At 73.9% G+C, this 26,424-nt stretch overlaps 5 protein-coding genes across 7 annotated transcripts; all 5 read right to left on the bottom strand.

Annotated features, from left to right (window-relative positions):
* Window positions 1-549: 549 nt before the first annotated feature.
* USF1 (upstream transcription factor 1) lies at window positions 550-4,242 on the bottom strand. 2 transcript variants are annotated; one of them, XM_068415285.1, is made up of 11 exons: window positions 4,152-4,242; window positions 3,087-3,152; window positions 2,858-2,907; window positions 2,595-2,713; window positions 2,383-2,484; window positions 2,110-2,302; window positions 1,935-2,022; window positions 1,764-1,822; window positions 1,426-1,520; window positions 1,199-1,327; window positions 550-1,115 (listed from the first exon to the last, which is right to left on the bottom strand). In XM_068415285.1, exons 2-11 carry the CDS (start codon window positions 3,092-3,094, stop codon window positions 1,026-1,028), a joined length of 933 nt encoding a protein of 310 aa, XP_068271386.1. In that variant the 5' UTR covers window positions 3,095-3,152; window positions 4,152-4,242; the 3' UTR covers window positions 550-1,025. The 2 variants fall into 2 exon arrangements, with proteins under 2 accessions (XP_068271386.1, XP_068271387.1); XM_068415286.1 differs by having other exon boundaries at window positions 2,595-2,707.
* On the bottom strand, window positions 3,114-11,190 carry ARHGAP30 (Rho GTPase activating protein 30). The gene is made up of 14 exons (XM_068415157.1): window positions 10,924-11,190; window positions 10,364-10,466; window positions 9,018-9,162; window positions 8,841-8,923; window positions 8,663-8,770; window positions 8,445-8,572; window positions 8,205-8,358; window positions 7,810-7,910; window positions 7,597-7,674; window positions 6,848-7,300; window positions 6,557-6,756; window positions 4,745-6,203; window positions 4,152-4,648; window positions 3,114-3,230 (listed from the first exon to the last, which is right to left on the bottom strand). Exons 1-14 carry the CDS (start codon window positions 11,030-11,032, stop codon window positions 3,114-3,116), a joined length of 3,735 nt encoding a protein of 1,244 aa, XP_068271258.1. The 5' UTR covers window positions 11,033-11,190.
* A 487-nt stretch (window positions 11,191-11,677) lies between these two features.
* On the bottom strand, window positions 11,678-20,457 carry NECTIN4 (nectin cell adhesion molecule 4). Of its 2 annotated transcripts, XM_068415274.1 has the most exons (9): window positions 20,254-20,457; window positions 16,894-17,244; window positions 15,916-16,206; window positions 15,128-15,242; window positions 14,234-14,397; window positions 13,405-13,552; window positions 13,242-13,320; window positions 12,819-12,923; window positions 11,678-12,529 (listed from the first exon to the last, which is right to left on the bottom strand). In XM_068415274.1, the coding sequence occupies exons 1-9, from the start codon at window positions 20,327-20,329 to the stop codon at window positions 12,281-12,283; spliced, it is 1,578 nt and encodes a 525-aa protein (XP_068271375.1). In that variant the 5' UTR covers window positions 20,330-20,457; the 3' UTR covers window positions 11,678-12,280. The 2 variants fall into 2 exon arrangements, with proteins under 2 accessions (XP_068271375.1, XP_068271376.1); XM_068415275.1 differs by lacking the exon at window positions 15,916-16,206.
* A 571-nt stretch (window positions 20,458-21,028) lies between these two features.
* Window positions 21,029-24,319, bottom strand: LOC137671660 (lens fiber membrane intrinsic protein-like). The gene is made up of 4 exons (XM_068415297.1): window positions 22,699-24,319; window positions 22,321-22,461; window positions 21,988-22,122; window positions 21,029-21,307 (listed from the first exon to the last, which is right to left on the bottom strand). Exons 1-4 carry the CDS (start codon window positions 22,955-22,957, stop codon window positions 21,240-21,242), a joined length of 603 nt encoding a protein of 200 aa, XP_068271398.1. The 5' UTR covers window positions 22,958-24,319; the 3' UTR covers window positions 21,029-21,239.
* A 360-nt stretch (window positions 24,320-24,679) lies between these two features.
* Window positions 24,680-26,065, bottom strand: LOC137671560 (uncharacterized). Its single transcript, XM_068415156.1, has 3 exons — window positions 26,002-26,065; window positions 25,098-25,675; window positions 24,680-24,790 (listed from the first exon to the last, which is right to left on the bottom strand). Exons 1-3 carry the CDS (start codon window positions 26,051-26,053, stop codon window positions 24,680-24,682), a joined length of 741 nt encoding a protein of 246 aa, XP_068271257.1. The 5' UTR covers window positions 26,054-26,065.
* Between the last annotated feature and the right edge of the window lie 359 nt (window positions 26,066-26,424).

The following is a 26,424-nucleotide window of genomic DNA, read 5'->3' as shown; positions in this document are numbered from 1 at the left end:
CAGCGCCCCCCAGTGCCCTCCCAGCGCCCCCCAGTAGGGCCCAGCGCCTCCCAGTGCCCCCCAGTACGGCCCAGTGCCATCCCACTGCCCCCCCAGCGTCCTCCCAGTACCGCCCAGTGCCCCCCAGCGCCTCCCAGTATGCCCCAGTACCCCCAGCGCTCCCTCTGCTCCTGGTACTCCCAGTGCTCCCACCAAGCGACGTCACACGATGACATCACCGCACGGTGACACCACAGGGACACAGAGTCCCTCCATGGGGGTGGTCCCTGGGGTGGGGGGGGGTCCCTGTGGGGGAATGGGGGTCCCTGGGAGCCCCCACGCCTGGGCCCGCGGGTCCCCAGGGTGCGGCAAGGTGGGGGCAGGAGGGGCTGGGGAGGGGTCGTGGGGGCTGTGAGATGGGGGGGTCGGTGGGTGCCCCCAGCCCCATGCCCGAGGGGCTGGTGGGTGCCACAGGGGGCGATTTGGGGTCCCTGGGGCCCCCTGCCCAGGGCCTGGGGGGTCCTGGGGGGCTGCAAGGCTGGAGGGGGAGGAGGGGAAGGAGCTGGAGGGCCTGGAAAAACAAATCACTATTTTTATTTATTTTCGCTTTTTAAATTCAGAGAGTTTTAAAAAAAAGTCTGACCCCGGCGGGCCGGGCCAGCCGCAGCGGGCAGGGAGGGGGCACCGCGGCCCCCCGGGACCCCCGCGCCCCCAGCGGCTGCCCGGGGCCGGCGGGGAGGGGCGAGGGGCACCGCGGCCCCCCGGGGAGGGGACAGTGCCCCGGGAGGGGGGGGCACGGCGGGCGCGGGCCGGGGACCGAGGCAGTGCTGGGCAGCGGGGCCGGCGCCCGCCTGGCCCGGAGCGAGTGCACGAAGCGCGGAGAGGGGGGGGGCACGGGGACGTGGGGGGGGGGGGGTTAAGGGTTGGGATGGGACCGGGGGGGGACACAAACCAAACGGGAGGGTCCTCATGTCACGTCGGGGAGGTGCCGGCTGCCGGGGGGGGGTGTCAGGCGCGGGGGGGGCGACCCCGGCCCCCCGGCCCAGTCAGTGGGTGTCGTTCTTGATGACGATCTCGACGCCGTGCTGGCGGAGCTGCGCCCGCAGGATCAGGTTCTTGTTCTTCAGATCCTCCACCTGAACCGGGGGGGGGTTACATGGGGGTGAGGGGGGGCGCGGACCCCCCCCCAGCACCCCAGCGGGCCCCCCCGGCCCCTCACCTGCTGCCGCAAGACCTCGTTGTCCATCTGGAGCTGGTCGAGGCCCTGCAGCTCCTCGGAGAGGCGGTGGTTGCTCTGCCGCAGCTCCTGGATGTAGTCGCAGGCTTTGGAGAGGATCCCGCCCTTGCTCTGGGGGGGGACGCGGGGTGAGTGGGGGGCAGCGGCACCCCCAGCCCCCCCCGAGCCCCGCAGCCCCCCCCAGGAGGCAGTGGGGGGGGGGTCCCTACCTGCCCCGACTTGGTGTTCTCCATGGAGCAGTCGGGGATGATCTTGGAGAGCTGCACGATCCAGTTGTTGATCTTGTCCCTGCGCCGGCGCTCCACTGCGGGGGGCGACGGGGGGCGTCAGCACCGCCCCGAGACCCCCCCGCGCCACCACCCCTCCCGCCGGGTCCCCAGACCCCCAGGGGGGCTCCCCCCCACCACAACCCAGCACCCCCCTGGCTGGGGGTCGCTGTCCCTGACCGCGCTGAGCCCGGCCCCCCGGGAGAGGGGCCCGGAGGGGCGGGCAGGGGGACACCGCGGTCCCCACCGGGGGGGAGACCCCCCCGCCCCGCTGCCGGTACCTTCGTTGTGCTGCGCCCGGCGCTTCTCGTCCCGGGTGGCCCGCGGCGCCTCCGACTTCCTGGGGGGACAGTGGTGGCATCGGGCCCAGCCCACCCCCCACCGCAGCGTCCCCCCCTGTGCCAGCGGTGACGCCCCGTGCCGGGGGGGCCGGGGAGGGGCCCGGTACTCACGAGGAGTAGGGGTGGGCGCGGGGGGCGATGGACCTCTGCGTGCCCCCCTGCAGCACCTCCTGCGGCGACATCATCACGAAGAACTGCCCTGAACGGCCCGGAACGAGGGGGGGGGTCAGGGGGGAGCGCCCCGAAACCCACAGGGACGGGACCCCCCGCGCCGCGCCGGCCGTACCCGTGGGCGTGGGCTGCCCCAGCAGCGCCTCCGAGTTCTGCGTGGTGACGACGGCGGCGGCCGTGGTCCCCGCGCCGGCCGACGTGCTGGTGTCGGCCACGGCCGCGGTGGGGAAGTAGGTGTAGTGGGTCTCGGTGGCCGCGGCCTCCGTCTCCACCGCGTCCTCGCTGGTGAAGGCGCCCTGGATGACGGCCTGGAGCGGAGGGACGGTGGGTGCCGGGGTGGGCACGGGGCACCGCGGCGGCCCCGCTCCCCTGGGACGGCGGCACCCACCTGTGTCATGGACTGGGCGGCCGGGTACCCGCTGATGGCGCTGGTGCCCTCCGTCTGCCCGTCCAGCTGCCCGTCCGCCACTTGGATCACCCGGTACATCACCTGCCCGGAGAGCCGCGGCCGCGGGGGCGAGCGGCGGGGCGGCGGCTCAGCCCGCCCGCGCCCACCCCCGGCCCCCGCGGGGCCGAGCCCCGACGCCGGCCCCCCCGTACCTGCGTGCCGCCATTCTCTGTGCGAAAGACATACTTGATGTTGGGGTCGGGGAAGGTGGCGGCCGACTGGATGCTGGCAATGGCGACGCTGGTGGGGTCCTCGCCTGTGGCCACTGCACCTTCAGGCAACACGGGGGGCGGGGGGGAGGCCCATGACGGGGAGGGGGCCGGGCGGGGGGCTCGGAGCCGCCCCCTCCCACCCAGACAGGCCCTGGCGTCACCCCCACGTGCCCCCCCGGCCCCGCAGCGGGGTCCCCGCTCACCTTCCTGGATCTGCACCGTGCCCTCTTCCGTCTCGGCTGCTTTCTGCTGCCTGCGGGGCGGGGGGGGCGGGTGAGGGGCTGCGGACCCCCCCCCAGCCGCGACCACCCGGGCGCCACCGCTCCCCTCCACAGCCCCACCGCGTCACCGGCCCCGTCACCGGCCCTGTTACCCGCAGGCAGCTCGTGGCCAGCCAGGGCCCCGGGGGTCGTGGGGGGTCCCGGCACTCACCCCTTCATCGCTCCGCTCCGTCGGGCATCAGCGGGGACGCGCGGACCAGGCTCCGGCCTCACAGCCCTGCGGGGACAGGCGGCGGCTCAGCCACGGCCCGGCACGGCCTTCCTCCTCCTCCTCCTCCTCCTCCTCCCGGCCGCTCTGCGCCGCAGCGGGACCCGCGCCAGCCCCGGGAGGGGCATCTCGGCGGCGGTGGCAGGTCCCCGCTGTCACCGGCACCCGGGGACGGTGCCAGGGCCCCGGGACAGAGACCGCAAAGCGGGGTGACAGCCCGGCCCGGCACCGGCCACCGGGGCCTCGGGGGCCGTTTTCGGGTGTCCCCGTTTCGCTTTCGCACCCCGGGTGACACGGATGTCCCCAGAGCCACCGGCCGTCCCCAGAGCCACCACCTTCCCCCGGGTCTCAGTGCAGCGGGTCCGGCTCGTGCCGGTGGCCCCCCCGTACGGCCCCGCCGCCGTGACCCCGCTCCCCCCGGTTCTTTGTGACCCGGCAGCGGCCGCTCACGGAGCCGGGAACGGGGGCACCGGCCCCCCCGGCCCCCGCCGCCCCAAAACCGGCCGCCCCCCGGGCAGGGCCCCGCCGGGGGGCTCAGCCCCACGTTCCCCGCCCCCCGTCATGGCCCCGGGTCACCCCCTGGAGCGGGCCCGGCCCCCCCCCGGCCCCGGTCGCCCCCCGCCGGGCAGGGAAACGGGGGTGTCAGGTTGGGGGGGGCAGCGGGGGGGCCCCGCCGGGGGTGACCGGCCGGGGGCGGCGGTGACAGGCCGGGGGGGCCCCGCCGCAGCCCGGGGCGGGGTGACAGGCCCGGGGGGCCGCGCCCCGGGGATGGCGGCGGGGGGCGGCGCGGCGCGGGGGGCCGGGGCAGGGCGGGGGAGGGCCCTGCGCCCCGCCGGGGGCAGCGGCGGACGGGCCCGGGGCCGCGGGAGGGCCCGCACACACCGGCGGCCGCGGGCGCGCGCGGCCCCGCTGCCCGGGGAGGGGGGGGGTGGCGGCGCGGCCCCTCCCGGCCCCCCCGCGGCCCCGGCCCCCCCCCCGCGCACCACCCCCCCCCCCCGCTCCCGGTACCTCGCCGCGCCGGGCCGCCCTGCGCGCGCTCGGCCCCTTGTCTCGCCATGAAGCCCCGCACATGCGCACGGCGCCGCCGCGCCGCCATGACGGGTGCGGGCGGAAGCGGGGCCCCGCCCCCGCCGCCGCCGCCATCTTGGGCAGGGGCGCCGCGCAGCGCAGCGCCCGCCGCCATCTTGGCTCCGGGCAGCGCCCCCCCCGCCCCGCCGGCGCCATCTCAGGGCGTGCCCCCTCCCCCCCCGGCGCCATCTTACACGGCGACGCGCGGCGCTTCCGCCCGGCGCCATCTTGGGTGAGGGCGGTGCCATCTTGGAGGCGGGCACCGCCCCCCGCCCCTCGCGCCCCGCCCGCCACAGCCGCCCCCGCCGGCCGGTGCCGCCGCCGCGGGGTGAGGGACCCCCCGCCCTGCCGCCCCCCCCGGCCCGGCTCGGGGTGCTGCGCTGGGAGCCCCCGTGCCAACGGGGCCCTGAGGCCACCCCGGGCGCCGCCATGTTGTGCTGAAGGAGGCCACAGGCAGACAAAGCCCAGCGCCTTTATTGACCCCGCGCGGGAGCAGGAGCGGCCCCGGCCCCGGCCCCGAGCTCAGCCCTCACCCGTCGCCCCCTCGGTGCCCACCGACCGCCGTGGCGGGGGCAGTTCCACCCCCTCAGCCTGTGCCACCGGCCGCGTCAGGCTCAGGTGGTTCCTCCCTGGCGCCTCGCCCTCGGGGGCCGCCGCGCAGCTAAGGGGCCGCAGCAGCCGCGGCCGCAGCGGGGCCCTGTGGAAGGGCAGGGCCTTGGGGGGGGCGGGCGCCGGCTCCCCGCCGCCGTACGTCTGGATCCTCCTCACCGGCGCCTGGGCCGGCTGCTGCTCGGCGGCCACGGCCACCGCCGCGTCAAAGGACGCGCTGCCGCCCTCCCGCCAGCCCGTTCTCCTGGCCCCCGCCGCCGCCTCGCTGCCCCCGGGGTGCTGGGGAGACCCCTCCGGTGCCGTGGGGCTGGGGAGCTGCCGGGGCGGCGCGGCCGCGTCCCCCTCCACGGCCAGGGACATCCAGGGCTGCAGGGCCGGGGGGATCTTGGCGAACTGGGGCTTGGGGGGCACGACGGGCACGGAGCGGGCCTGCTGCACGCGGACGGTGCGGGCGGCCAGGCGCACCGCGGCGCTGCCGTCACGGCGCAGCACGGCCACAGGCTCAGGGCGCCCCGGCTCCCCGGGGGGCTCGGCCCGGCTCGGCTCCGGGGCCTCGGGGGGGGCACAGTGCAGCTCCGGGGCCGAGGCAGAGAGCGAGGGGGAACCGGGGCTGCTCCCGGGGCTGCTCCCAGGGCTGGCACCGGGCCCCTCTGCGATGGCCGCAGGCGGCAGGACCGGCTCAGGGACCACCTCGGCGACAGACCCGGGGACCGGGGGCTCCGCTGCCTCCTCGGGGGCCTGCGCCGCCAAGGCCGGAGGGGACCCCGGTGAAGGCTGGGGCTCGCCCTCCCCAGGCTCTTCTGGGGTGGGGGGACCGGGGCCAGCTCCATCCTCTTCGACTTCCCCGTCCGACATGTCGGGCACCGGCCCCGCTCCCGCGTGGCCCCCGGCTCCCCCGGCCTCATCCCCCGGGCCGGCTTCGGCGCTGGAGTCAGTTCTGCTGGGGCCGGAGCCCCCCTCCGCAGCCCCCTCCCCGCCACCCCCCTCCCCTGGGGGCTGCCCGGTTCCCGGTGCCCCCTCCTCTGCCGGCACCCCAGTGGGGTCCCTGGGGTGCTCCCCCTCACCCGGAGCATCCTCCTCGTCAGGGCACGGCCCTCCCGGCCCCGGTGTCGGAGACCTGTCCCAGGGCATGGTGGTGCCGCGCCGGGCCGGTGCCGGGGTCCCCGGGGCCATCCCCTCGCCTGGCGGCTGGTCGAGGGGCTCCAGCGACGCCGCCAGCGGGCTGAGCTCGTCGTGGGCGCTGAGGAACATGTCGTCCGAGTCGGTGTCCCCGGCGCGGTCCTCGGCGTCGGAGCCGCTGGGCGCCATGAAGAACATCTCCTCGTCCATGCACTCCTCGATGGAGAGGTAGCTGGGGGGCTGCTCCGCGGGGGGCTCCCCCGGCTGGGGACGGGGACAGGCACGAGGGTGACGGCCACGCCAGAGACCCCCCAGCCCCACCGGGGCACAGAGCGCTGCACCGCCCCGGGACCCCGCGCTGGGGCTGGAGGGGTCGATGCCACCCTGTCCTCTCGGTCGCCACCATGTCCCCTCCATCCCTGTTCCCTCCATCCCCACCCTGTCCCCTCCATCCCTGTCCCCTCTGTCCCCATTGTGTCCCCTCCATCCCCATCTCTGTCCCCTCCATCTCTGTCCCCTCTGTCCCCACCACGTCCCCTCCATCCCCACCCCCTCTGCCCACCTCCCACCCTCCCACCCCAGGCCCGGAGCACGGGGGATGCCCGGCGCCAGCTCACGTTCATGAACCCGCTCTCCATCCCCTCCTCCATGGCCAGGAGCCCCTCGCCGTCCCCGGGGCCGGTGTCCGGCCACAGGCCCCGCGCCGCCGCCTCGTCCCCGCCGCCCTCCGGCCACGTCTCCTGGCTGTCCAGGAAGGCGAAGGAATCCCGCAGCTCCAGCGAGAGCCGCGTCTCCTCAACGGCCGCCTTCCCCTCCCCTGCCGGGGGACACGGGGGACCCTGAGCCCGGCGTGTCCCCCCGCGCCCCGGGGGGTCCCGCGCCGGCCGGTCCCGGCGGCCGCCTCTCACCGGCGCCGTGCTGGGCCTCGGGGTCCCCGGCGGAGCGTCGGGCGGGCGCCGGGGGGCTGGCGGGGGGCTCTGGGCCCGCAGCCGCCTGGGCCAGCGCCGGGCACGGCAGCCCCCGCGTCAGCCGGGAGAGGTTGGCGGTGATGTGGAAGGGGACGGTGACGGAGAAGGGGCCGGAGATGTGGACCCCCGCGCACTTCTCGGCGCGGCTGCGGGCGGCCGTGGGCGAGCGCCCGGGGGCCACCAGCGAGGCCCGCCCGGCCTTGGGGGTGGTGGGCTCCGACTTGGTGCTGCTCTCGCCCTCCGACTCGGGGCCCCGCGGCTCCTCCGCCCCCGCCAGGCTCTCGCCCAGCCCGGGGCAGCCCCCCGGCGCCGGCAGCGAGGGGCAGGCGTCGAAGCTTTCCCGGCGCTGCGGCGGCTGCGGCACCGATCGCTTCTTGCTCAGCCCGGGGTCGTCTGCGCCAGCGGAGGGGACAGTCAGGGGTCGGAGGTGGCCCCTGTCCCCGGGACCTCCCCGCGCCCGGGGACCCGCACGGGAGCTGCCGAGCTGGGGGACCGGGGTGATGCCCGGGGGCTTCTCCATACTCACCCTCCCTCCTCCATCCTCGTCCTCCCCCCTTCATCCTCACCCTCCCTCCTCCATCCTCATCCTCCCCACTCCATCCCAGCCCCGTCTTCTCCATCCCCGTCCCAATGATCCCGCCTTGGGGACAGGGGCAGGACGGCTCCCGTGCGTGGCGGGTCCCTCTTACCGCCGGCGGCGAAGGGGACGGAGCTGAGCGAGTCCATGCTCTTGGCCGGCCGCAGGCTGATTTTGCCGCACTTGTCATCTGGGGGAGGAAGGAGCAGGGGAATGGGGACACGGGGGGGGGCGCAGGGCTGGGGCTGGGGCTGGGGACACGCCGTCCCCCGAGCGATGGGGTCCCCCCCGCTGGCCCCCGGCCCGGTGGCACCGGGCTCCCCACCTTTCTCCTCCGCCTTCACCAGCTTGCGCTTGGCCTCGTGGCTGGAGCGGCCCAGGTTGAAGATGGATCTCCACTTCTTGGCCTTGAGGGAGCCCTTCCTCCTGCGGGACCCTGGCGTCAGGGCACGCCTGCACACGCCTGCACACGCCTGCACATGCCTGGGCACGCCTGCGTGTGCGCACGAGCACACACGGTGCCTTTGGAGCCGTGCAAAAGCTCGTGCGCTCCCTCAGCACCCGTGCAGGAGAGCGCGTGCCCACGCCTGTGCACGTGAGAACACGCGTGCGTGGGGTCACACGTGTGTGGGGTCACGTGTGCACGGCACACACGTGCTCGCGGAGCTGCCGGTGCCGGGGGGGTGCCCGGGGAGGGCAAGGGGCCGCGTCCGGCCCTACCTGTGGTCGCCGAGCTCGATGATGGTGTGGTAGGGTCGGATCGGGGGGGGCCCGTCGCCCTGGCTCAGCGTGGCCGGGACGTGGTACGGGGGGGGCTGCCCGTCCCCTGGCCCCCCCCCGCCCAGCAGCAGGGACCGCCGGGGGCACTCGCCGCCTGCGGGGCCACCGGGACAGGGCGTCAGGGTCCCGACGGGGACCCCCCGCCACCATAACCCCCCCCCAGCCCCGTCCGGGCCGTACCGCGGAGGGGAGCGTCCCCGAAGAGCTGCTCGACGTGGGTGAGGATGAACTCCACCACGATGGACTGGACCCGCACCTCCATGAACGCCGCCGTGCCGTTGAACCCCGTCGCCTCGATGTCCTTCGACCTGCCGCGGGGACGCCGGTGGGGAGGGGGGATGTCTTAGGGTGTGTGTCCCCCCCCAGGGAAGGGGGGTGCTCGCCTCCCAGGCGCTCACCGCAGCAGGTTGGGCGCCCAGACGATGGCCAGGTTCCTGGCGTGCATGTTGGTGCGGGGGCTGTGGGCCGCCATGCGCAGGAGGTGCCGCATCAGGAACTCCAGCGTCCTGCGGGCGCGGGGCGTGTTGGGGACAGCGGTGCCCACGGGGACACCGGCCCCGGGACCCCCCCCCCTACCTATAGTGGGGCACCGGCAGCTCCTTCAGCACCTCCTTGATCTTCACCAGACGCGCCTCTTCCATCTGGATGGCCACCGCGTCCTGCCAGGGTACGGGGGGGGACAAGTGCCACCTCCCAGGGCTGGGGACGGGCGGTGGCAGCGCCGGGGTGGGGGACACACACACACACACTCACGGCGAATTTGTCGTAGAGCTGGTAGGTGAGGAGGGGGTTGGGGAGCTCGCGGAAATAGGCCTTGCAGAGGGAGCTGACGCAGTGGATGTCCTGCAGGTAGACGTCCTTGTGCAGGTCGGGGCAGCGGTCGCCATCGAACTCCTGCCTGCGAGCGGGGCGGCCGGCTCAGGGACGGGGACAGCGTGGGCCCCCTCCCCAGCCCCATCGGCTGCCGTGCCACGGGGGGATTGAGCTTGGGTGGGTGGGGATGTGTCCCCAGGGTGTCCCCAGGGTGTCCCCGGGGTGTCCCCACGCCCGTGGCAGTGGGGATGGTGTCTGGGCTGGTCCGTGCCAGTGGGGCTCGGGGACGCACAGGGACCATCGTGGTCCCCCAGGACCAGACGAGGCCGCAATGGGCTGCAAATGGGGCGGGTTTGTCAACTGGGACCTTCTGCTGCACGGCCGGGACGGTGGGGACAGGGGGTGGTGGGACAGGGGGTGGTGAGGACGGGGGGATGCTGGGGATGCAGGGATGCAGGGAGACCGAGGATGTGGGGAACGTGGTGACAGGAGGATGCTGGGGACACTGGGGGTACTGGGAGACACTGGGGACGTGGGGGTGCTGGGAGACACTGGGGATGCTGCAGTGCTGGGGGTCTGGGGGACGCAGGGAAGGGGGGAAAAAACACTCGGGAAAAGAACCAAAAGAGCGAAAGTGTGGGAAACACACCCGGGTGCGGGCGGGGTGGGAGAGACGGGGAGAAAGGGCAAAAAAGCGAATAAACGGGAGAAAAAAAGACAGAAAGTGCCGAGGGCGGGAGGGGCTGGAGCGGGGGGGGGGGCAGCGGGGGCAGGAGGGGACGGGACGGGGCCGGATCCGGCCAACTTAGCACCGGGGGCGGCTCCTGCGCTGGCTGCGTCCCCCCCGCCCCGTCCCGTCCCACCGCTCCCGTCCCCTCCCCGTCCCGCCCGGTCCTGCCTCATCCCCTCCCCGTTTCCACCCTCCCGGCTCCCGTCTCCCTCCCGGCCCCTCCCTGTCCCCATCCTGTCCCCTCCCGGCCCCATCTCACACCCGTCTCCCTCCCGTTTTCATCCCCGGTTGATCCCAGCCGCTCTCCAGCTGCATCCCGGCTCCCTCTGACACCCACCTCCGCCATCCCCATCCCCTCTGCTCCAGCTCCTGCTCCATCAGCTCCATCCCCATCCCACCTGCTCCTGCCTCCAGCTCCATCCCTGCTCCATCAGCTCCGTGCCCACCCCGTCTCCATCCTCATCCCATCTCCATCTCCATCCCTGCTCCATCTCCATCCCCACCCCATCCTGTCTTCATCTTCATCTTCATCCCCATCCCACCCCTCCCCGCTCACCGCAGCCGCTGGATGTTGGAGGAGACCCCCGAGAGCCGGTAGATGCCGTCCACCACCCCGTGCTGCTCCACGAACTCGGCGCAGCTCCTCAGCACCTGGGGCACTGCGGGACGGGCACCCCGGGTCCGCCACCGCCCGCCCCAGACCTGCTCCCGGGGGTGACGGGGGGGAACCGGGGCCACCCACCCCCCGGGTACCCGGTGACGGTGTCCCCAAGGGGCACCTGGTCCCCGCACCGGCCACATCCAGGTCCTGGGGGCACCGGAGCCCCCGGCAGCCTGGGGCCACCGAGTCCCCGGGGATGGGGCCGGCCATCCCCATCACCTCGGGGCTGCAGCGGGGCACCGGGATTGGAGCGAGCCGAGGCGCCGGGACCCCACAAATCTCGGGGGGCCCCACCGGGAGCTGCCCCAGCTGCGGCACTTGCTCAACCGCCGTGATGCAACTGTGCGGCGTGAGTCACCCCGCTCCCGGCACCGCGGGCACCCTCCCGGCTTCCGGCGGTGACCCCGCGGAGGGGCTCGGCGGGACCCCGCGGCGGGGGCGTGGGGGGCTCTTACCGTCCTGCCCCGAGTGCTGGAGGTGCTCGAGGAGGTCGCAGCCGAAGACGCGCTCCCGGGAGCCGCCCTTGCGCCTCGCCTTCTGCCGGGCCTTCAGCGCCAGCGACATGGAGGCGGCGGGACCCCCGGCAGCGGGGTCAGGCCCTGCCCATGGCCCGGGGGGCGGCCCCAGAGCCCCTGGCTGGGGGGACGGCGAGCGGATGCGGCCCCCCGGGGAGGAAGCGCGGTGGCCCCGGGGGCCCTGATGCAGCCTCGAGGGCCGGGGGGTCCCGGTGGCGGCGGCAGGAAGGCGGCGGCCGCCCTCGAGGCCGCTTCCTGCTCCTCGGCGCGTCGAAACCACAGGGCAGGGCGCGGGCCGCACGCTTGCGCACACCCGGGCACGCTTCCGCGCGCTCCCGCGGGCTCGCACGCGCTCGGGGGGCCCGTGCAGGCGTGCTCGGGCGTGTTCACGCGTGTTCACGCGTGCTCAGGCGTGCTCGCACACACTCGTGCTCACGCGTGCTCCTGCACGCTCGCATGAGGCCTTGCACGCTTCAGCACGCTTGTGCACGCTTCCACGCCCGCAGCTCCCCGCACGCCCAGAGCACCCGGGTGCCCCGTAACCGCCCCGTCCCCCTCCCCGTGCCCGCACCCCCCCAGCTGAGACCAGACGCACTCGACACGGGGTCCCAGGGTCCCGCGCGGGGGTTTATTTACAAGCGCGGCCGTGCAGCGGCGGGGGGGACGGGGGTGGCCGGGGGGGGCCCTTGTCCTATACAGTCTGTACATCGGGGCGCGCTGTCCCCAGGGACCCCCGCCACCAGCCCTGCGCCCAGGGGGGGCCCGGCCCCGGGGGGGTCCCCACGGCAGTTTGGGGGGGGGTTTGGGGGGCCATGAGGGGAAGGGGGCAGCTGGGATGGGGACACACACACACACAAGCGTCCCAAGTGCCACCGGCAAACCGCGTCCCGAGCGGGGACGGCCGCGTATCCCCAGCGCCGCGGGGGAAGGGGCCGACCCGGAGTCCGAGGGGGGGGTTTGGGGGGGGCCGATCCCTGCGGGGGCTCCCGCCCCGTCCTGTCCTTGGGGTGTCCCCGCGCCCGGCGGCACCCGCAGGTCCTGGGTGCTGCTGTCACCTCCTTTGCGCGTCCCCAGTCCCGTGCCAGCAGCAGGGTGACATTTGGGGACCGGGGCTCAGTCCCGGGGCGCAGCGCGTGTCCCTGACCCCGTGCCAGCAGCAGGGTGACATTTGGGGACCGGGGCTCGGTCCTGGGGTGCAGCGCGTGTCCCCGACCCCGTGCCAGCAGCAGGGTGACGCGTGGGGACCGGAGCCAGCCGGGGGGTGGCGGGGGTCCCGGGTGCCCCCGGCGCGCCCCGCTCACACGAGGTGCCCGCGGCCGTTGATGTAGATGCCGTTGGTGCTGGGCTTGGCCTGCAGCATCCCGTTCTCCTGCACGAAGTGGGTCATGGCCTGTTTGATGGGGTCGCCGCCGCCGCCGCCGCCGTCCTCCTCCTCCTCCCGGGGCTCCTTCCCCGGCGCCGCGGGCACCGCCGGCACCTCCGTCTGCGTCTCGATCTCCCGCACCGTCGAGAGCGTCGAGTAGCTCCGGCCTTCGGGCTCTTCGCTCTGCGGGGACGGGGGACGCGCCGGGGTCACCGCCGAGGGGCAACGGCCCCCGGGGACCCCCCGTGGGGCTGGGGGGGGGGGCTGCGTGGGGCACGGCCAGCGGCACGGGCACGAGGAGGGGCACGAGGGTCCACGGGCGTGGGAAGGTGTGCGGTGTGGGGGGCTTTGCACACCCAGAAGGGGGGTGGCACCCACGTGGGAGCGTGTGAGGTGGGGGACCCCGGACACCCCAGGGTGGGTGCAGGTCTGGGGCTGAGCCGGGCCCCCCCCCGCACCCCCCAGCTCTCACCATGGCGGAGCAGATGCTGGTGCCGCGCAGGCTGTCCCCGCGCAGGCTGTCCCCGCGCAGGCTGCCCTGCCGGCTCTCCGCGCGCAGCTGCAGCGTCTCCTCCAGCTGGAACAGCCCCGTGAGACCCAGCGCCCCATGGCCACCCCACGGGCACCCCATGGCCACCCCACGGGCACCCCACGGCCACCCCACAGCCACCCCAGGGGCACCCTGCTCCCCAGTCCTTCAACACCCCCATACCCAGCACTCGAGTACCCCAGCACCCATCACCGCAGTGATCCCAACACCAACCACCCCAGGTACCCCAGTACCCATCACCCCAGTGACCCCAGCACCCACCACCCCAGTAACCCCAATACCCATCTCCCTGGGTACCCCAGCACCCACCGCCCCGGGCACCCCGAGCCCCCGCCTCGCCCCCACCTGGGTGCGGGTGTCAGTGCTGTGGCTGGAGTGCAGGCGGCGGATGGAGTTCTCCCGGGTCAGCGTCAGCTCCTCCTCGCTGGGGGCACAGGGTGGGGGGACACACGCTCAGCACGGCCCCCCCGCGCCCCCCCCGTACCCCCCACCTCTCTCCCCCCCTTACTACTTCTCGGAGATGCGCTTGGTCTTGCGCTTGTGGTAGAGGGTCATGACGACGACGACGACGACGAGGACGCAGAGCAGGACGGCGGCGATGACGCCCACCACCACCACCGAGGCCGAGACCAGGTCCACCTTGCGCACCTCGTCGTCTGCGGGGCGCCGTGGGGGGGGCGAGAAGGTGGGGGGGACGGATGAGTCCGTGGATGGACGGATGGACAAGTCCGTGGGTGGTGGAATGGGTGGGTGGGTGGATGAGGGCACCCACGGGTGGACGGGTGGGTTGAGGGGTCCATGGATGGATGGATGAGTACGTGGATGTGGGTGGTTGGATGGACAATGGGTGGAGACAGATGGACAGAGAGAGGTGTCAGAGGGATGGATGGATGGAAGGATGGACGGACAGACGGATGAGTAGACAGATGAACAGGGAGATGGGCGGATGAGTCCATGGATGGAGAAATCCACGGATGGTTGGATGGATGGATGAGAGCATCCATGGACGGACGGAAGGATGGACAAGCATGTGGATGGATGGATGAGTACAACCATGGATGGACAGATGGACAAACCCATGGATGGGTGGGTAGGTGGGTGGGTGGATGAGGGCATGGATGGATGGACGGATGGACAAAGGGGTATGTGGGTGGTGGGAGAGACGGACGGACAGAGAAGGGGACAGAGAGGAAGGTGGACAGACGGACAAGGGGGTGACGAGACAGAAAGGAGCAGCTGCGGAAGGACAGACGGACGGACGGGCATGAGCAGCTCCCCCCGCCCACCCGGGCCCCCCACCCGGCGCCCACCCACCCCGTGCCCCCCGTGCCCCCCACCTGCCGCCCGTCCCCTGACGCTGACGTTGGCCCGCGCCTCCTTGGTGGCCACGCGGTTGGAGACGCGGCACACGTAGTCCCCGGCGTCGGCGGCGGCGAGGGGCCGCTGGAAGACCAGGGTGTCGCCCCTGGCACGGGCGCCGGCGGGCAGGGGGGCGTCCAGCCTGCGGCGGCGGCACCGTCAGCCCCCGGCGCGCCCGGGCGGGCGCTGGCGCCATCAAAGCCGGGGCTGCCGGTTCCCACGGGTGACGCCCTGCCCCGGCCCCGCGGGACCTGCCCGGGCACGGCACCGCCTGCCCCGCTCGACGCCGCGGCCCTGGGCGCGGGCACGCCCGGGCAGGGACACCCCAGGGACGGGCACGGGGCGGGGGGGGGCACGGCTGGGACATGGGGCGGGTGGGGGGACACAGGCAGGGGACGTGGCACTGGATATGGCAGGGACACCAGCATGGGTGGGGGGACATGGGACAGGGGCAGGGACATGGGCACAGGGAGGGGGGACACGGGCAGGGGACGTGGCATGGGGCAGGGGGACACGGCAGGGACAGGGGACATGGCCAGGACATGGGCACAGGCAGGGGACATGGCAGGGACACCGGCACAGGGAAGGGGGACATGGCAGGGACAGGGTCACCAGCAAGGGGACGTGGCAAGGACACTGGCACGGGTCGGGGGACACGGCATAGACATGGGCAGGGGACACGGCTCGGGATGTGGCAGGGACATGGCAAGGGACACAGCAGGGACATGGTATAGGGGACATGGCAGGGACATGGGACGTGGCCAGGACATGGGCATGGGCAGGGGACAGAGCTGGGGCAGGGGACACGGTGGGGACACGGGCACGGGACACCACGGCAGGGACAGGGCAGGGGACGGGGACAGTGTCCTCACCGCGTCCAGTTGTAGGTGGGGGGCGGGTTGCCGTCCCCCAGGCAGGTCAGCGTCGCCCCCTCCATGCCCTCCTGCCACTCCTCCGTGTGCCCCAGCACCGAGGCGTCTGACAGGTCTGGGGACAGGGGACACAGGGGTCGGTCCCCGTGTCCCCACGGCCCTGCCATGCCCCCCACGTCCCCAGCGTCCCCTCCACCCCCAGTGCCCCATCCTCCACGTCCCCAAAGCCCCCCGTGCCAACATCCCCCCACGCCCTCCACGTCCCCTCTGTGCTCCGGTCCCCGTGTCCTTCATGTCCCCAACACCCTCCACCTCCCCGATGCCCCCCCATGTCCCTGGATGCCCCCAGCGCCCCCCACGCTCTCCATGTCCCCAACGTCCACCATGTCCCCAACACCCTCCACGTCCCTCAACGTTCCTCGTGCCCTCCATGTCCCCAGTGCCCCCCACGTCCTTCAACACTCCCCATGTCCCCAGTCCCTCCATGTCACCACCCTCCACGTCCCTCAACGTTCCCCATGTCCTCCACGTTCCTCATGCTCCCCCTGTCCCAGTGTCCTCCATGTCCCCAACACCCTCCATGTCCCCAGTGCCCCCGTCCCCAACACCCTCCATGTCCCACCATGCCCCCAGTGCCCCCCATGTCCTTCAACACTCCCCGTGTCCCCAACATCCTCCATGTCCCTCAACATTCCTCATGCCCCCCATGTCCCCCACGTCCCTCAATGCCCTCCATGCCCCCCGTGCCCTCCACGTCCCCGGTGCCCCCCCGCGCCCCGGTGCCGCACAGGCGACGCTGAGGAGGTGGGTGATCCTCTTCTCGTGGCGCAGGCCGGGGTGGGCCACCACGCACGTGAGGCTCTTGCCGTTCATGGTGCGCCCGGGCACCAGGAAGAACTCGCTGGTGACGGAGGCGGAGCGGGCGTGCGCCGAGCGGCGCGTGGCGTTGGTGCCGCGCACCTCGGTCTCCCAGCGCACCGACGGCACCGGGCTGCCCTCGGCCGTGCACGAGGCCGCCAGCGTCCGGCCCTGGCCCTCCTCCAGCGGCGGCCCCGGGTTCAGGATGGGCAGCGGCGGCACTGCGGGGGGCACCGCCCTCACACTGGCACCGCAGACCCCAGCCCACCTTACGGGTGCCCCGTGCCCATCGCCGCTCACCCACTGCCCTTTGCCCGTTGCCCCGTGCCTATCACCCCATGGCCATTGCCCTGTGCCCCACAGCCACTGTCCTACGCCCATCACCTCATGCCCACCACCCCGTGCCCACTGCCCCATCACCTCATGCCCATCATCCTGCTCCCATTGCCCACCACCCCGTGCCCATCACCTCATGCCCACCACCCCATCGCCCCATGCTCATTGCCCACCATCCCATGCTCGTTGCCCCATCATCCCAACCTCATCACCCCATGCCCACCACTGCATCCCCATGGCCCCTCACCCACTACCCCGTACCCACCTCCCCATGCCCACCACCCCATCGCCCCATGCTCATTGCCCACCATCCCATGCTCGTTGCCCCATCATCCCAACCTCATCACCCCATGCCCACCACTGCATCCCCATGGCCCCTCACCCACTACCCCGTACCCACCTCCCCATGCCCTCCACCCCATTTCCCATGCCCACCACCTTGTGCCCACCACCCCATCGCCCCATGCCCACTGTCCCATGCCCATTGCCCCATCCCTACGGCCCATTGCCCCATCATCCCGTGCCCGTTGCCCCACCGCCCCGTGCCCACCGCCCGCCGCCCGGGCACTCACCCAGCACCCTGAGGGTGAGGCGCCCCTCGAAGCTGCCCAGGGGGAAGGTGATGAGGTGACACTCGTAGTCGCCCTCGTCCCCCTGCACGGCGTTGCGCAGGACGATGGCGCCGTCCTCCAGCGCCCCGTCGGCCCGCCGCAGCACGCGCCCGGCGTAGGGCTCCTGCACGTGCTCCCCGTGCTGCCGGTTGAGCACGGCCACCTCGGCGCTGCGCCCGCCCGGGCCCCGCTTCAGCCACGTCACCTGCACCACCTGCTCCTGCTCCTGCGCCCGGTACCGGCACGGCAGCACCACGTCCTGGCCCAGCACCGCCGTCACGCTGCGCTCCACCTCCACCACCCCGGCGCGGCCTGCGGGCAGCGCGTTGGCACCGGCGCTCGGCACACGCGTGCTCGGGCACACGCGTGCTCACACACTTGTGCCCACACACGCTCACACTGGCACTCGCACACATGCAAGACCACTTGGGCACAGTCATGCACACTCGTGCTCGCACGTGATCATGCTGGCACTCACATACGTGCAAGGACACTTGGGCACACTTGCACACACTGTGGCACACATGCTCACGCACACTTGTGCTCACACACACGCCTGCTGGCACTCACACACATGCAAGAACATTTGGGCACAGTCATGCACACTTGTGCTCGCACATGCTCACGCTGGCACTCACACACGTGCAAGAACACTCGCGCACGCTCCAGCGCACTTGTGCTTGCACAGACTCAGTCTTCCACGTATGTGAGTGCACGCACACTCGGACACGCTTGCACATGCTCCGGGGCACACTTGTGCTTGCACACGCTCACGCATGCTTGGGCACACTCATACACACGCAGACACACTCATACACATCCTTGCACACACACTTGGGCACACTCACGTGTGTTTGTGTGCCCTCACATGCTCACGCACACCTGGGTGCGCTCACGCATGCTCTTGCACACTCAGGAAGGCTTCCGCACACTCACGCATGCTGGGATGTGCTCACACACGTGCACACATGCTTCAGCACACTCGTGCCTGCTCAGGCACACTCGGACACGCTTGGGCACGCTCACACGTGCTCACGAATGCTTAGCACATGCACAGGCACGCTCCTGCACACTTGGGCACACTCCTTCATGCTCAAGCATGCTCGTACATGCTTATGCACGCATGTACACACTCGTGCGTGCTTGGATGTAGTCACACATGTTCATCACGCTTGGGCACGCTTGCACACCCTTGGACACAGCCGTGCACACTCCTGCACGCTCGGGCACGCTCATGTATGTCTGGGCGTCTTTGTGCCGGCGTAGACGTGCTCACGCACACTTGGGCACGCTCACGTATGTGCGGGCACGCTCACACGCGCTCGGGCGAGCGTGCAGACAGGTGCACACGTGTGTGCGTGCTCACACACCCCCATCCTTGCCCGGGCACGCTTGGGCACACTCGGGCACACGTGCCAACGTTTGTGTGTGCTCCTGCACACGCTCGGGCACCCGCCTCCTTGCACGCGCGCTCCCGGTGCCGGTGCCGGGGTGCCGGGGTGGGGCGGGGCGGGGCGGCCCCGCCGCTCGCCGACGCCGGGGGAAGCGGCCGGGCCGGTAGGTCCAGCCCGACCGGCCCGCGCGGATGCCGGGCGCTGCCGCGGCTTGCGGAGGGCGCCCGCCCCCGCCGGCCCCGGGGCTCCCCGCCGAGCCCCCCGCCGCGCCGCTCGGGCCCGGCCTAATTACCCCCCGATTAGTCGCCGGGTTAATTAAATAATTGCGGTGCTGCCCAGGCCGTGACTCACGGCCCCGACGGCCGCGGCGCTGCCTCAGTTTCCCCTCGCGCGGGGGGGGGGGCGGGCCGGGGGGTCCCGGCGGGGCCGGGGGGTGCCGGTGCCGTCGGGGCTGGCGGGCGGCCCCCGCCGCGGGGCGTCCCCACCCAGCGGGGCCGAGCGCGTGGGAACGGAGCCGGGAACCGGCTGAACCGGATCCCGCGGCCCCGCGCCCCGGCCGGGAGCGCGCCCGCGGGACGCGGCACCGGGGGACGGGGGTCCCGGGGGGGGGTCCTGGGTGCACACGCGTGTGCACACGCAGCATCACCCGCGCACCAGCGTGTGTGCATGGACCCTCGGCGTGGGCACGGGGGCCGCGTGCCCGCTCACGCGTGGGCGCTTGTGCCCCTCGGGGGGACACACACGCGTGTGCGATCGCCCTCGCGTGCTCGCCCCGTGCACGCCGCACGCACAAGCGCGTGCACACACACACACACACACACTCCCCCCACTCGTGGGCGGCGCGGCAGCACCCACCCACCGGGGGGCCGCAGGCCTGACGCCCGGCGATGGGCTCGGGGCGGCTCCGTGCCCCCCGGTATCGGGGGGTCCCGGCCGGGCCGCCCCCACCCGCAGCACGACGCCCCCGCCCCCCCCGGGCCGGGAGTCACGGGTGGGGGGGGTAGCGCACCCTACGGTGACGTCACGCCGCGGCACCCAGCCCGTTCCCACGCGTCCTGCACCAGTGGGGAAACTGAGGCACGGCGGGGGGCAGGGCAGCGACACCCCCGCGCGGCAGCACCCTGGGGTGCAGCACCCACCTGGCACGGCTCGGGGGGGGGGTGTGCCCCCCCCAACCGTGCGGGAGACAATGGGGAGGGGGCGGGGACCCCCTGGGCAGCCCCGTGACCCCCGGGGGCTGTGCCCCATTCCCACGGTCTGTGTCCCCCCCCCGTGTCCCCAGAGGGACCCGCCCCCCCGGTGGGGTTGGGGGGGGGCACACGCGGAGGCGCAGGTGCGCGCACACACACACACACACGCACACAGGTGCGCGCACACGCGTGTGCGGCGCCCGCGGCGCAACCCCCGGCACGGCGCGACCTGCCGGGGCACACGGGCACGGGCACGGGGACACGGACGGACACACGGACACGGGCACACGGACGGACACACGGACACACGCACGGGGACACACGCGGCCACAGGTGCGCGGAGCCACAGGTGCACACGCGAGCGCACACACGTACACACGCACACACACGCACATACACGCACATACACACACACACGCACACCCCCCGCCCCTCCCCGTGCGCACACGCGTGTGCACCCCCCTCCCCGCGGGCCCTGCCCCGCCGCCCGCCCCGGGGGCTCGGTCCCCCCGCCCCGCGGCTGCCGGTACCCGCCGCCCCCCGCCCCGTCCCGCAGCCCCCGCGCAGCCGGTGCCCCCCAACACTGTTTCCCACCCCGGGGGTACCGGTCCCCCCTCCCCACCCCGGGGCAGCCGGTGCCCCCGCCCCCGTCCCCACCCCCCGTCCCGTCTCCCAGCCCGGAGCAGCCGGTGCTGCCGGTTCCGCTTCCCCCCCGCGGGGTCCCGGTCGTGCCTTACCGGTGGCGGCGAGGAGGAGGAAGAGGAGGAGGAGGAGGAGGAAGCGCGTCCCGGGCCGCATCCCGCGGGGGGCCATGCGGGCACCTGCGGGCTCAGGGCGCTGCTGGGCCCCCGGCCAGCACCATCCGGGCCGTACCGGGCGGAACCGGGCGGAACGGAGCCGAACCGGGCGGAACCGGGCTAACCCGAACCGGGCGGCACTGAGCCGTACCGGGCTGTACCGGGGTAACCCGCACCGGCCGTCCCGGGCCGAGCGCGGCGGAGGGGCCGGTGCTTCGCAGCTCCGAGCCGGGACGGGACGGACGGGGCGGGGCGGAGCCGGCGGGGGGGGCGGAGCCGGCGGGGGGGGCGGGGCCGGGCGGGGCGGACCGGTCCGGCCGGTAGCGGCAGGGGCGGGGCCGAGGGCGCGGCCTTAAAGGGGCGACGGTCCCCGGGGGGGCGTGGGGGGGGGCCGCTCCCGGGGGGCGCCCGGTGACACCCCCCGCCCCTGGCACCCCCGGGGGTGTCCCCCCCGTGCCCCTCCCAGTGCCTCCCAGTGCCCCCCAGTGACCCTCGTGTCCCTCCCAGTGACCCTCCCAGTCCACTCCCCCTCCCCTCAGCCCCCCATTACCCCCCATGTCCCCCCCCCAGTCGCCCCCCCCAGGGTGAGACCCCGCAAACGTCCCCGTTTCTGCCCAGACCCCGGGGCAGAGGAAGGGGGGGGCTGCGGGCTGGCACCGACCCACCCCCCCAAAATTCGGGGTCCCCAAACCCACCGGACAGCACGGGACAGCCCGCGGGGGGGGGGCAGTTTATTGGCACAGCAATGGGGGGGGGGGGGAAAAGAGGGGTGGGGGTGAGGGGGTGGGGGAGCGCAGCCCTGCAGAGACCGGGCCCAGCTCAGCACAGCAGTGACCCGCAGCCCGGGGCGCCCCCACCCAGCTCCTGCGGGGAGGAGGGGGGGGGCGAGGGCGCGGGGGGGGGTCCCTCGAGGCGCCCGGGGGCCCTCAGGCACCCGCCACCTCGGAGCTCTCCGGGGACGGGTCCTTGGCGGCAGCGCAGAGGTGGAAGAGCCCTGGGGGGACAGAGGAGGCCGTGGGGCGCGGGGGGGGGGCTCGGTGTGGGGGCCCTCCCTGCTGCCCCCCACCCATGGGTGCCCTCGGCAGGGGGCCGGGCACCCCCCAGCCCCGCAGAGACCGGGCCCAGCTCAGCGCAGCAGTGACTGGCACCCCCCAGCCCCGCAGAGACCGGGCCCAGCTCAGCGCAGCAGTGACTGGCACCCCCCAGCCCCGCAGAGACCGGGCCCAGCTCAGCGCAGCAGTGACTGGCACCCCCCAGCCCCGCAGAGACCGGGCACAGCTCAGCGCAGCAGTGACTGGCACCCCCCAGCCCCGCAGAGACCGGGCCCAGCTCAGCGCAGCAGTGACTGGCACCCCCCAGCCCCGCAGAGACCGGGCCCAGCTCAGCGCAGCAGTGACTGGCACCCCCCAGCCCCGCAGAGACCGGGCCCAGCTCAGCGCAGCAGTGACTGGCACCCCCCAGCCCCGCAGAGACCGGGCACAGCTCAGCGCAGCAGTGACTGGCACCCCCCAGCCCCGCAGAGACCGGGCCCAGCTCAGCGCAGCAGTGACTGGCACCCCCCAGCCCCGCAGAGACCGGGCCCAGCTCAGCGCAGCAGTGACTGGCACCCCCCAGCCCCGCAGAGCCCGGGCACAGCTCAGCGCAGCAGTGACCCGCACCCCGGGGTGCCGCTACCTGCGGAGCCGGTGAGGACGACGGCGACCCAGCCCAGGATGTAGGACCAGGAGAAGCGCCAGGCGGCGCGGGCCGGCCCCAGCAGGCTCAGCGTGCCGGCCGTGTACACCGACAGCCCCAGCAGCGCCAGCAGCCCTGCGGGCGGGGGGCACGGGTCAGCGGCACGGCCCGGCCCGGCCTGCGAGCCCCCCGCTGGCGGGCAGAGACCGGGCACAGCTCAGCGCAGCAGTGACTGACCCAGCCCAGCCCTGCAGAGACCGGGCACAGCTCAGCACAGCAGTGACTCCCCTGGGGACAGTCACTGTGTGCCCCCCCCCGCCCGTCCCCACGTACCAGCCAGGAGCAGGGTGACACCAGCCACGCGGGCACGCGCCCGCCGGGCCGTGCTGGCCGCGACCGAGAGCCCCAGGGCGAGGCCGGCGGCGGCCGTGAGCACCGAGAGCAGCATCAGCACCCGCGTGGCCTCCCATAGGGCTGGGGGGGGGGGGACACAGGGGTTGGGGACACTGGGGGGACATGGGACCCTGCCCCCACGCCCCACTGCAGAGACCGGGCACAGCTCAGCGCAGCAGTGACCCCCCCACGTCCCCAGCGCAGCAATGACCCTCCCGTTCCCCCCCCAGCAGTGACCCCCCTCAGTGACCCCCCTGTCCCCCCCCAGCAGTGACCCCCGTCCCCCCCCGTCCCCCCCCTCAGTGCCCCCCGCCGTACCCGGGGTGCCGGGGGGGGGCCGGCAGTGCCCCCCCAGGCAGACGCCCCACAGCCCCACGGTCGCGGTGCCGCCGGGCGCCCGGTGCTGCAGCCAGAAGTGGGTGGCGGTGGCAGCCAGCAGCAGGCCCAGGCCGGTGGCCCCGCACAGCAGCCCCCCACCCACCGGCATCCCCTGCGCCGGGAGGGGACAGCCGTGGGGACAGCACCGGGGGGCGGGGGGGACCCGGGGGACAGGACACGGGGTACCCGGGGGTGGCATCCCCAGGGGACAACGATGGGGACATCTCTAGGGGTAGGGGGCTACCGGGGGCTGGCATGGCCAGGGGACGCTGGGGACAACCGTAGGGACATCCTCGGGGGACGTGGGGGGACACGGGGGTGGCACCTCCTGGGGACAGGACATGGGGGACCCAGGGGTGGCATAACCAGGGGACACCAGGGACAACCATGGGGACATCTGCAGGGGTAGGGGGTACTAGGGGCTGGCATTGGCAGGGGACGCAGGGGACAACCGTGGGGACATTGTCGGGGGACATGGGGGTACCCGGGGTGGCATTTCCAGAGGATGTTGGGGACACCCATGGGGACATCTCCAGGGGACACAGGGGGTACCCGGGGCTGGTATCGCTGGGGGACGCAGGGGACAACCCTGGGGACATCTCTGGGGGTAGGGGGGGTACCAGAGAATGGCATCTCCAGGGGACACTGGGGACAACCGTGGGGGCTGCCAGCGGGAGCCAGGGTGGCATCTCGAGGATATGGGGGTACCCGGGGGTGGCACCTCTGGGGACACTGGGGGGACACTGGGTGGCACCTCGGGGGTCTCTGGAGTAACGGGATGGGGGGACACCACTGGGGACACTGGGGCACAGGGGGGGTGGCACCTCGGGGGACACGAGGGGCATCTCCAGGGGACACCGCGGGGGACGCAGGGGTGACACCTCTGGGACGTGGGTGGGGACACTGGGGACAGACCCCCCCGGCCACCCCCCGGCCACTCACCCGCCTTCAGCACCTGCCAGCCGGGTGCCCCATGGCCGCCTGTCCCTGTCCCTCTGTCCCTGTGTCCCTGTGTCCCTCCGGGACGGGGACAGGGGGCCCAGGGGGGTCGGGCCCCCGCGCACGTGGCCCGGCCATTGTCGGGGACACAAAGCGGGGAAGGCTCTGGGTGCCGCCACCGCCAGCTGACGCGGCGAAAGCTTGTCCCCAACCGTGTCCCTGGGGTGGCACGAGGGGGGGCGAGGGGACACGGCCGGGGTCCCACATGGGGACAGCGGGTGACCAGGGGCAGGGCTGGGGACCCCCGTGGTCACCCGGGTGGGGACGGGACACCGGGGACACCAGGGACAGGGACATGGGGGACGTGAGTCAGGGGGGACAGGGACACTGGGGACACTGGGGACAATGGGGGACACTGGGGACATCGGGGATGGGGACACTGGGGTCAGGGGGGACGGGGACATCGGGGCATGAGGGACACGGGACTGTGAGTCCCGGGGGGGCAGGAGAGCCCCAGGGTGGGGGTCAGTCCCTGGGGGTGGCCCCTGGTGCCACCGTGAGGGTGGCACGTGCTGCACACGCGTGTGCCCAGGCAGGGACACCCCCCCCCTCCATGTGTGTACCCCCCCAGCGCACACATGTGCACCCCCCCCTGCGCACACCCAGCCCTCGCACCCCCCCCCGTGCCCCCCTGTGCACCCTTGCACACACGTGTGCACACTTACACACATGCACACACACACGTGCACACGCACTGATGCTCATGCACACACACACTGACGTATGTGCACACGCACGCACACACGCATGGACACGTGCACACTCATACACACGTGTGCAGACACGTGCACATGTACACATGCGTGTGCACATTCACACACACGTGCACACTCACACACATGCACACTCACATGCACACTCACACGTACACTCACACGTGTATGGACACGTGCACACTCACACGCACACACACGTGCCCCGGTCACAGGCCCCCGGCCAGCGTCAGCAGTAGCAGCAGCAGCAGGAGGAGGAGGAAGAGGCCGAAGGCGCCGCGGGGGGGGGGTCCCGGAGCAGGGGGGGCTGCAGGGGGCACCTGTGGGGGGGGGAGAACCGCCTCAGGGGCCTGATGTCACAGTGAGGGGCTCCTGCTGCGCCCCCCACATCCCCCACATCCCCGACACCCGGGTGAGGGGCTCCCACCACCCACCATCCCCGCAGCCCTGACGCCAGGGTGAGGGGCTCCCCCATCCCCAACACCAGGGTGAGGGGCTCCCCCATCCCTGCAGCCCTGACGCCAGGGTGAGGGGCTCTCCCAATCCCCGCAGCCCTGACGCCAGGGTGAGGGTCTCCCACCACCCCCCCGTCCCTGCAGCCCCAACACCCGGGTGAGGGGCTCCCACCACCCACCATCCCCACAGCCCCAACGCCAGGGTGAGGGGCTCCTCCATCCCCGACGCCGGGGTGAGGGGCTCCCCCGTGCCCACAGCCCCGACGCCAGGGTGAGGGGCTCCCACCATCCCCGCAGCCCCGACGCCAGGGTGAGGGTCTCCCCGCCGCCGCTCACCGCCCAGGCGCAGCGTCACCTCCCCGCAGGCGCAGTCGCCCTCGCCCAGCAGCAGGCACGTGTAGGTGCCGGCGTCCTCGTCCCGCAGGCGCCGCAGCACCAGCACCCCGGGGGTGTCACCTCCTGCCGCCAGCACCACCCGGTCCCCGTAGGCCGCGTCGCAGCGGGGGCGGCCGCGGCTCCGGCTGCAGACGGTGACCCCGGCGCCCGCGGGGTCCCCCCAGAAGTGCCACTGCTCGGCCAGCAGCCGGCCCAGGGGGGCCCCCGCCGCCGGGCACCCCAGGGTGACGCTGTCCCCGCGCGTCCCGTTGGCCTGCGCCCGGCCGCCGTGGGGGCTGTGGCACAGCCCGCAGCCCGCAGAGGGGCCACCGCGACCCTCGGGGGGGCCACGGCGGGGGGCCGGCGCCGGGAGCCCTGGGGACAACGGGGACGGTCACCGGCACCGCCACCCGCCCGTGGTGTGGCCACGGGGGGACCCGGGGGCTGTCACCACCCCACGGGCACGGGGGACAGCGCGGGGGGGGACCCGGGGGCTGTCACCACCCCACGGGCACGGGGGGCAGCGCGGGGGGGACCCGGGGGCTGTCACCAGCGCAGCTCGGGGACCGGGACGGGGGCGTGGGAAGGGACGGGGACAGCGCCAGGGACCCCTCCTCCCCCCGCCCCCCCCCCCCCCCCCCCCCCCCCCCCCCCCCCCCCCCCCCCCCCCCCAGCACCCCCCAGCCCCTCCCAGCACCCACCGGGGGGCAGCAGGGCCCTCCCCAGCCCCAGGGGCAGCAGCAGGACCCACATCTCCGGGCGGCGGCTCCGGCGGGGCGGGACGGGGCGGGCGGGGGCGGCACCGGCAGCGGAGCGGGGCGGGGGGGGGGACACACGCCATGGGACAACCCCCGCCTTAGGGCTGGCGGGGTCTCTCCGGGGTCGCCCCCCCCCGTCCACGCCGGGGGACGCGGGCGTGGACGGGGGGGGCGACCCCGGAGAGACCCCCGGGGCGACCCCTCCCCTTCCCGGTATCCACCTCGGTGGCCCCCGGTGTTGTCACCCCCCCCTTGTCACGGCAGCTCTGGCTCGGGGGGGTCACTGTCACCCCCACGTCCCACCCAGGGGGTCACTGTCACCCCCCTCCATGTCCCACCCCAGGCAGCTCGTCCCCGCCGCGCCCC

Source organism: Nyctibius grandis, chromosome 17 (genome assembly GCF_013368605.1).
Source record: "Nyctibius grandis isolate bNycGra1 chromosome 17, bNycGra1.pri, whole genome shotgun sequence".
NCBI lineage: Eukaryota > Metazoa > Chordata > Aves > Nyctibiiformes > Nyctibiidae > Nyctibius > Nyctibius grandis.
This window is presented reverse-complemented; position numbering and strand designations above follow the sequence as displayed.

Excerpts from the sequence above, each read along its gene's own strand:
- USF1 (XM_068415285.1), bottom strand. Across the intron at positions 2,485-2,594 it reads CAGAGAATGGCGGCACGCAG|GTGATGTACCGGGTGATCCA; the intron begins GTACGGGGGGGC and ends CTCTCCGGGCAG. Across the intron at positions 2,023-2,109 it reads GGGGCAGCCCACGCCCACGG|GGCAGTTCTTCGTGATGATG; the intron begins GTACGGCCGGCG and ends CGGGCCGTTCAG.
- ARHGAP30 (XM_068415157.1), bottom strand. The coding sequence starts at position 11,032 with ATGTCGCTGGCGCTGAAGGCCCGGCAGAAGGCGAGGCGCAAGGGCGGC. Across the intron at positions 8,924-9,017 it reads AGCTCTACGACAAATTCGCC|GACGCGGTGGCCATCCAGAT; the intron begins GTGAGTGTGTGT and ends GTACCCTGGCAG. Across the intron at positions 7,911-8,204 it reads ATCGAGCTCGGCGACCACAG|GAGGAAGGGCTCCCTCAAGG; the intron begins GTAGGGCCGGAC and ends AGGGTCCCGCAG.
- NECTIN4 (XM_068415274.1), bottom strand. The coding sequence starts at position 20,329 with ATGGCCCCCCGCGGGATGCGGCCCGGGACGCGCTTCCTCCTCCTCCTC. Across the intron at positions 16,207-16,893 it reads CCTCACCCTCAGGGTGCTGG|TGCCGCCGCTGCCCATCCTG; the intron begins GTGAGTGCCCGG and ends TGCCCCCCGCAG. Across the intron at positions 13,321-13,404 it reads AAGCGCATCTCCGAGAAGTA|CGAGGAGGAGCTGACGCTGA; the intron begins GTAAGGGGGGGA and ends CTGTGCCCCCAG.
- LOC137671660 (XM_068415297.1), bottom strand. The coding sequence starts at position 22,957 with ATGCCACCCCCGGGTACCCCGTGTCCTGTCCCCCGGGTCCCCCCCGCC. Across the intron at positions 22,462-22,698 it reads GCCCCCCCCCGGCACCCCGG|CCCTATGGGAGGCCACGCGG; the intron begins GTACGGCGGGGG and ends CCCCCCCCCCAG. Across the intron at positions 21,308-21,987 it reads CGTCCTCACCGGCTCCGCAG|GGCTCTTCCACCTCTGCGCT; the intron begins GTAGCGGCACCC and ends CTGTCCCCCCAG.
- LOC137671560 (XM_068415156.1), bottom strand. The coding sequence starts at position 26,053 with ATGTGGGTCCTGCTGCTGCCCCTGGGGCTGGGGAGGGCCCTGCTGCCC. Across the intron at positions 25,676-26,001 it reads GAGGGCCCTGCTGCCCCCCG|GGCTCCCGGCGCCGGCCCCC; the intron begins GTGGGTGCTGGG and ends CGTTGTCCCCAG. Across the intron at positions 24,791-25,097 it reads GGCTGTGGGGATGGTGGGTG|GTGCCCCCTGCAGCCCCCCC; the intron begins GTGGGAGCCCCT and ends CCCCCCCCACAG.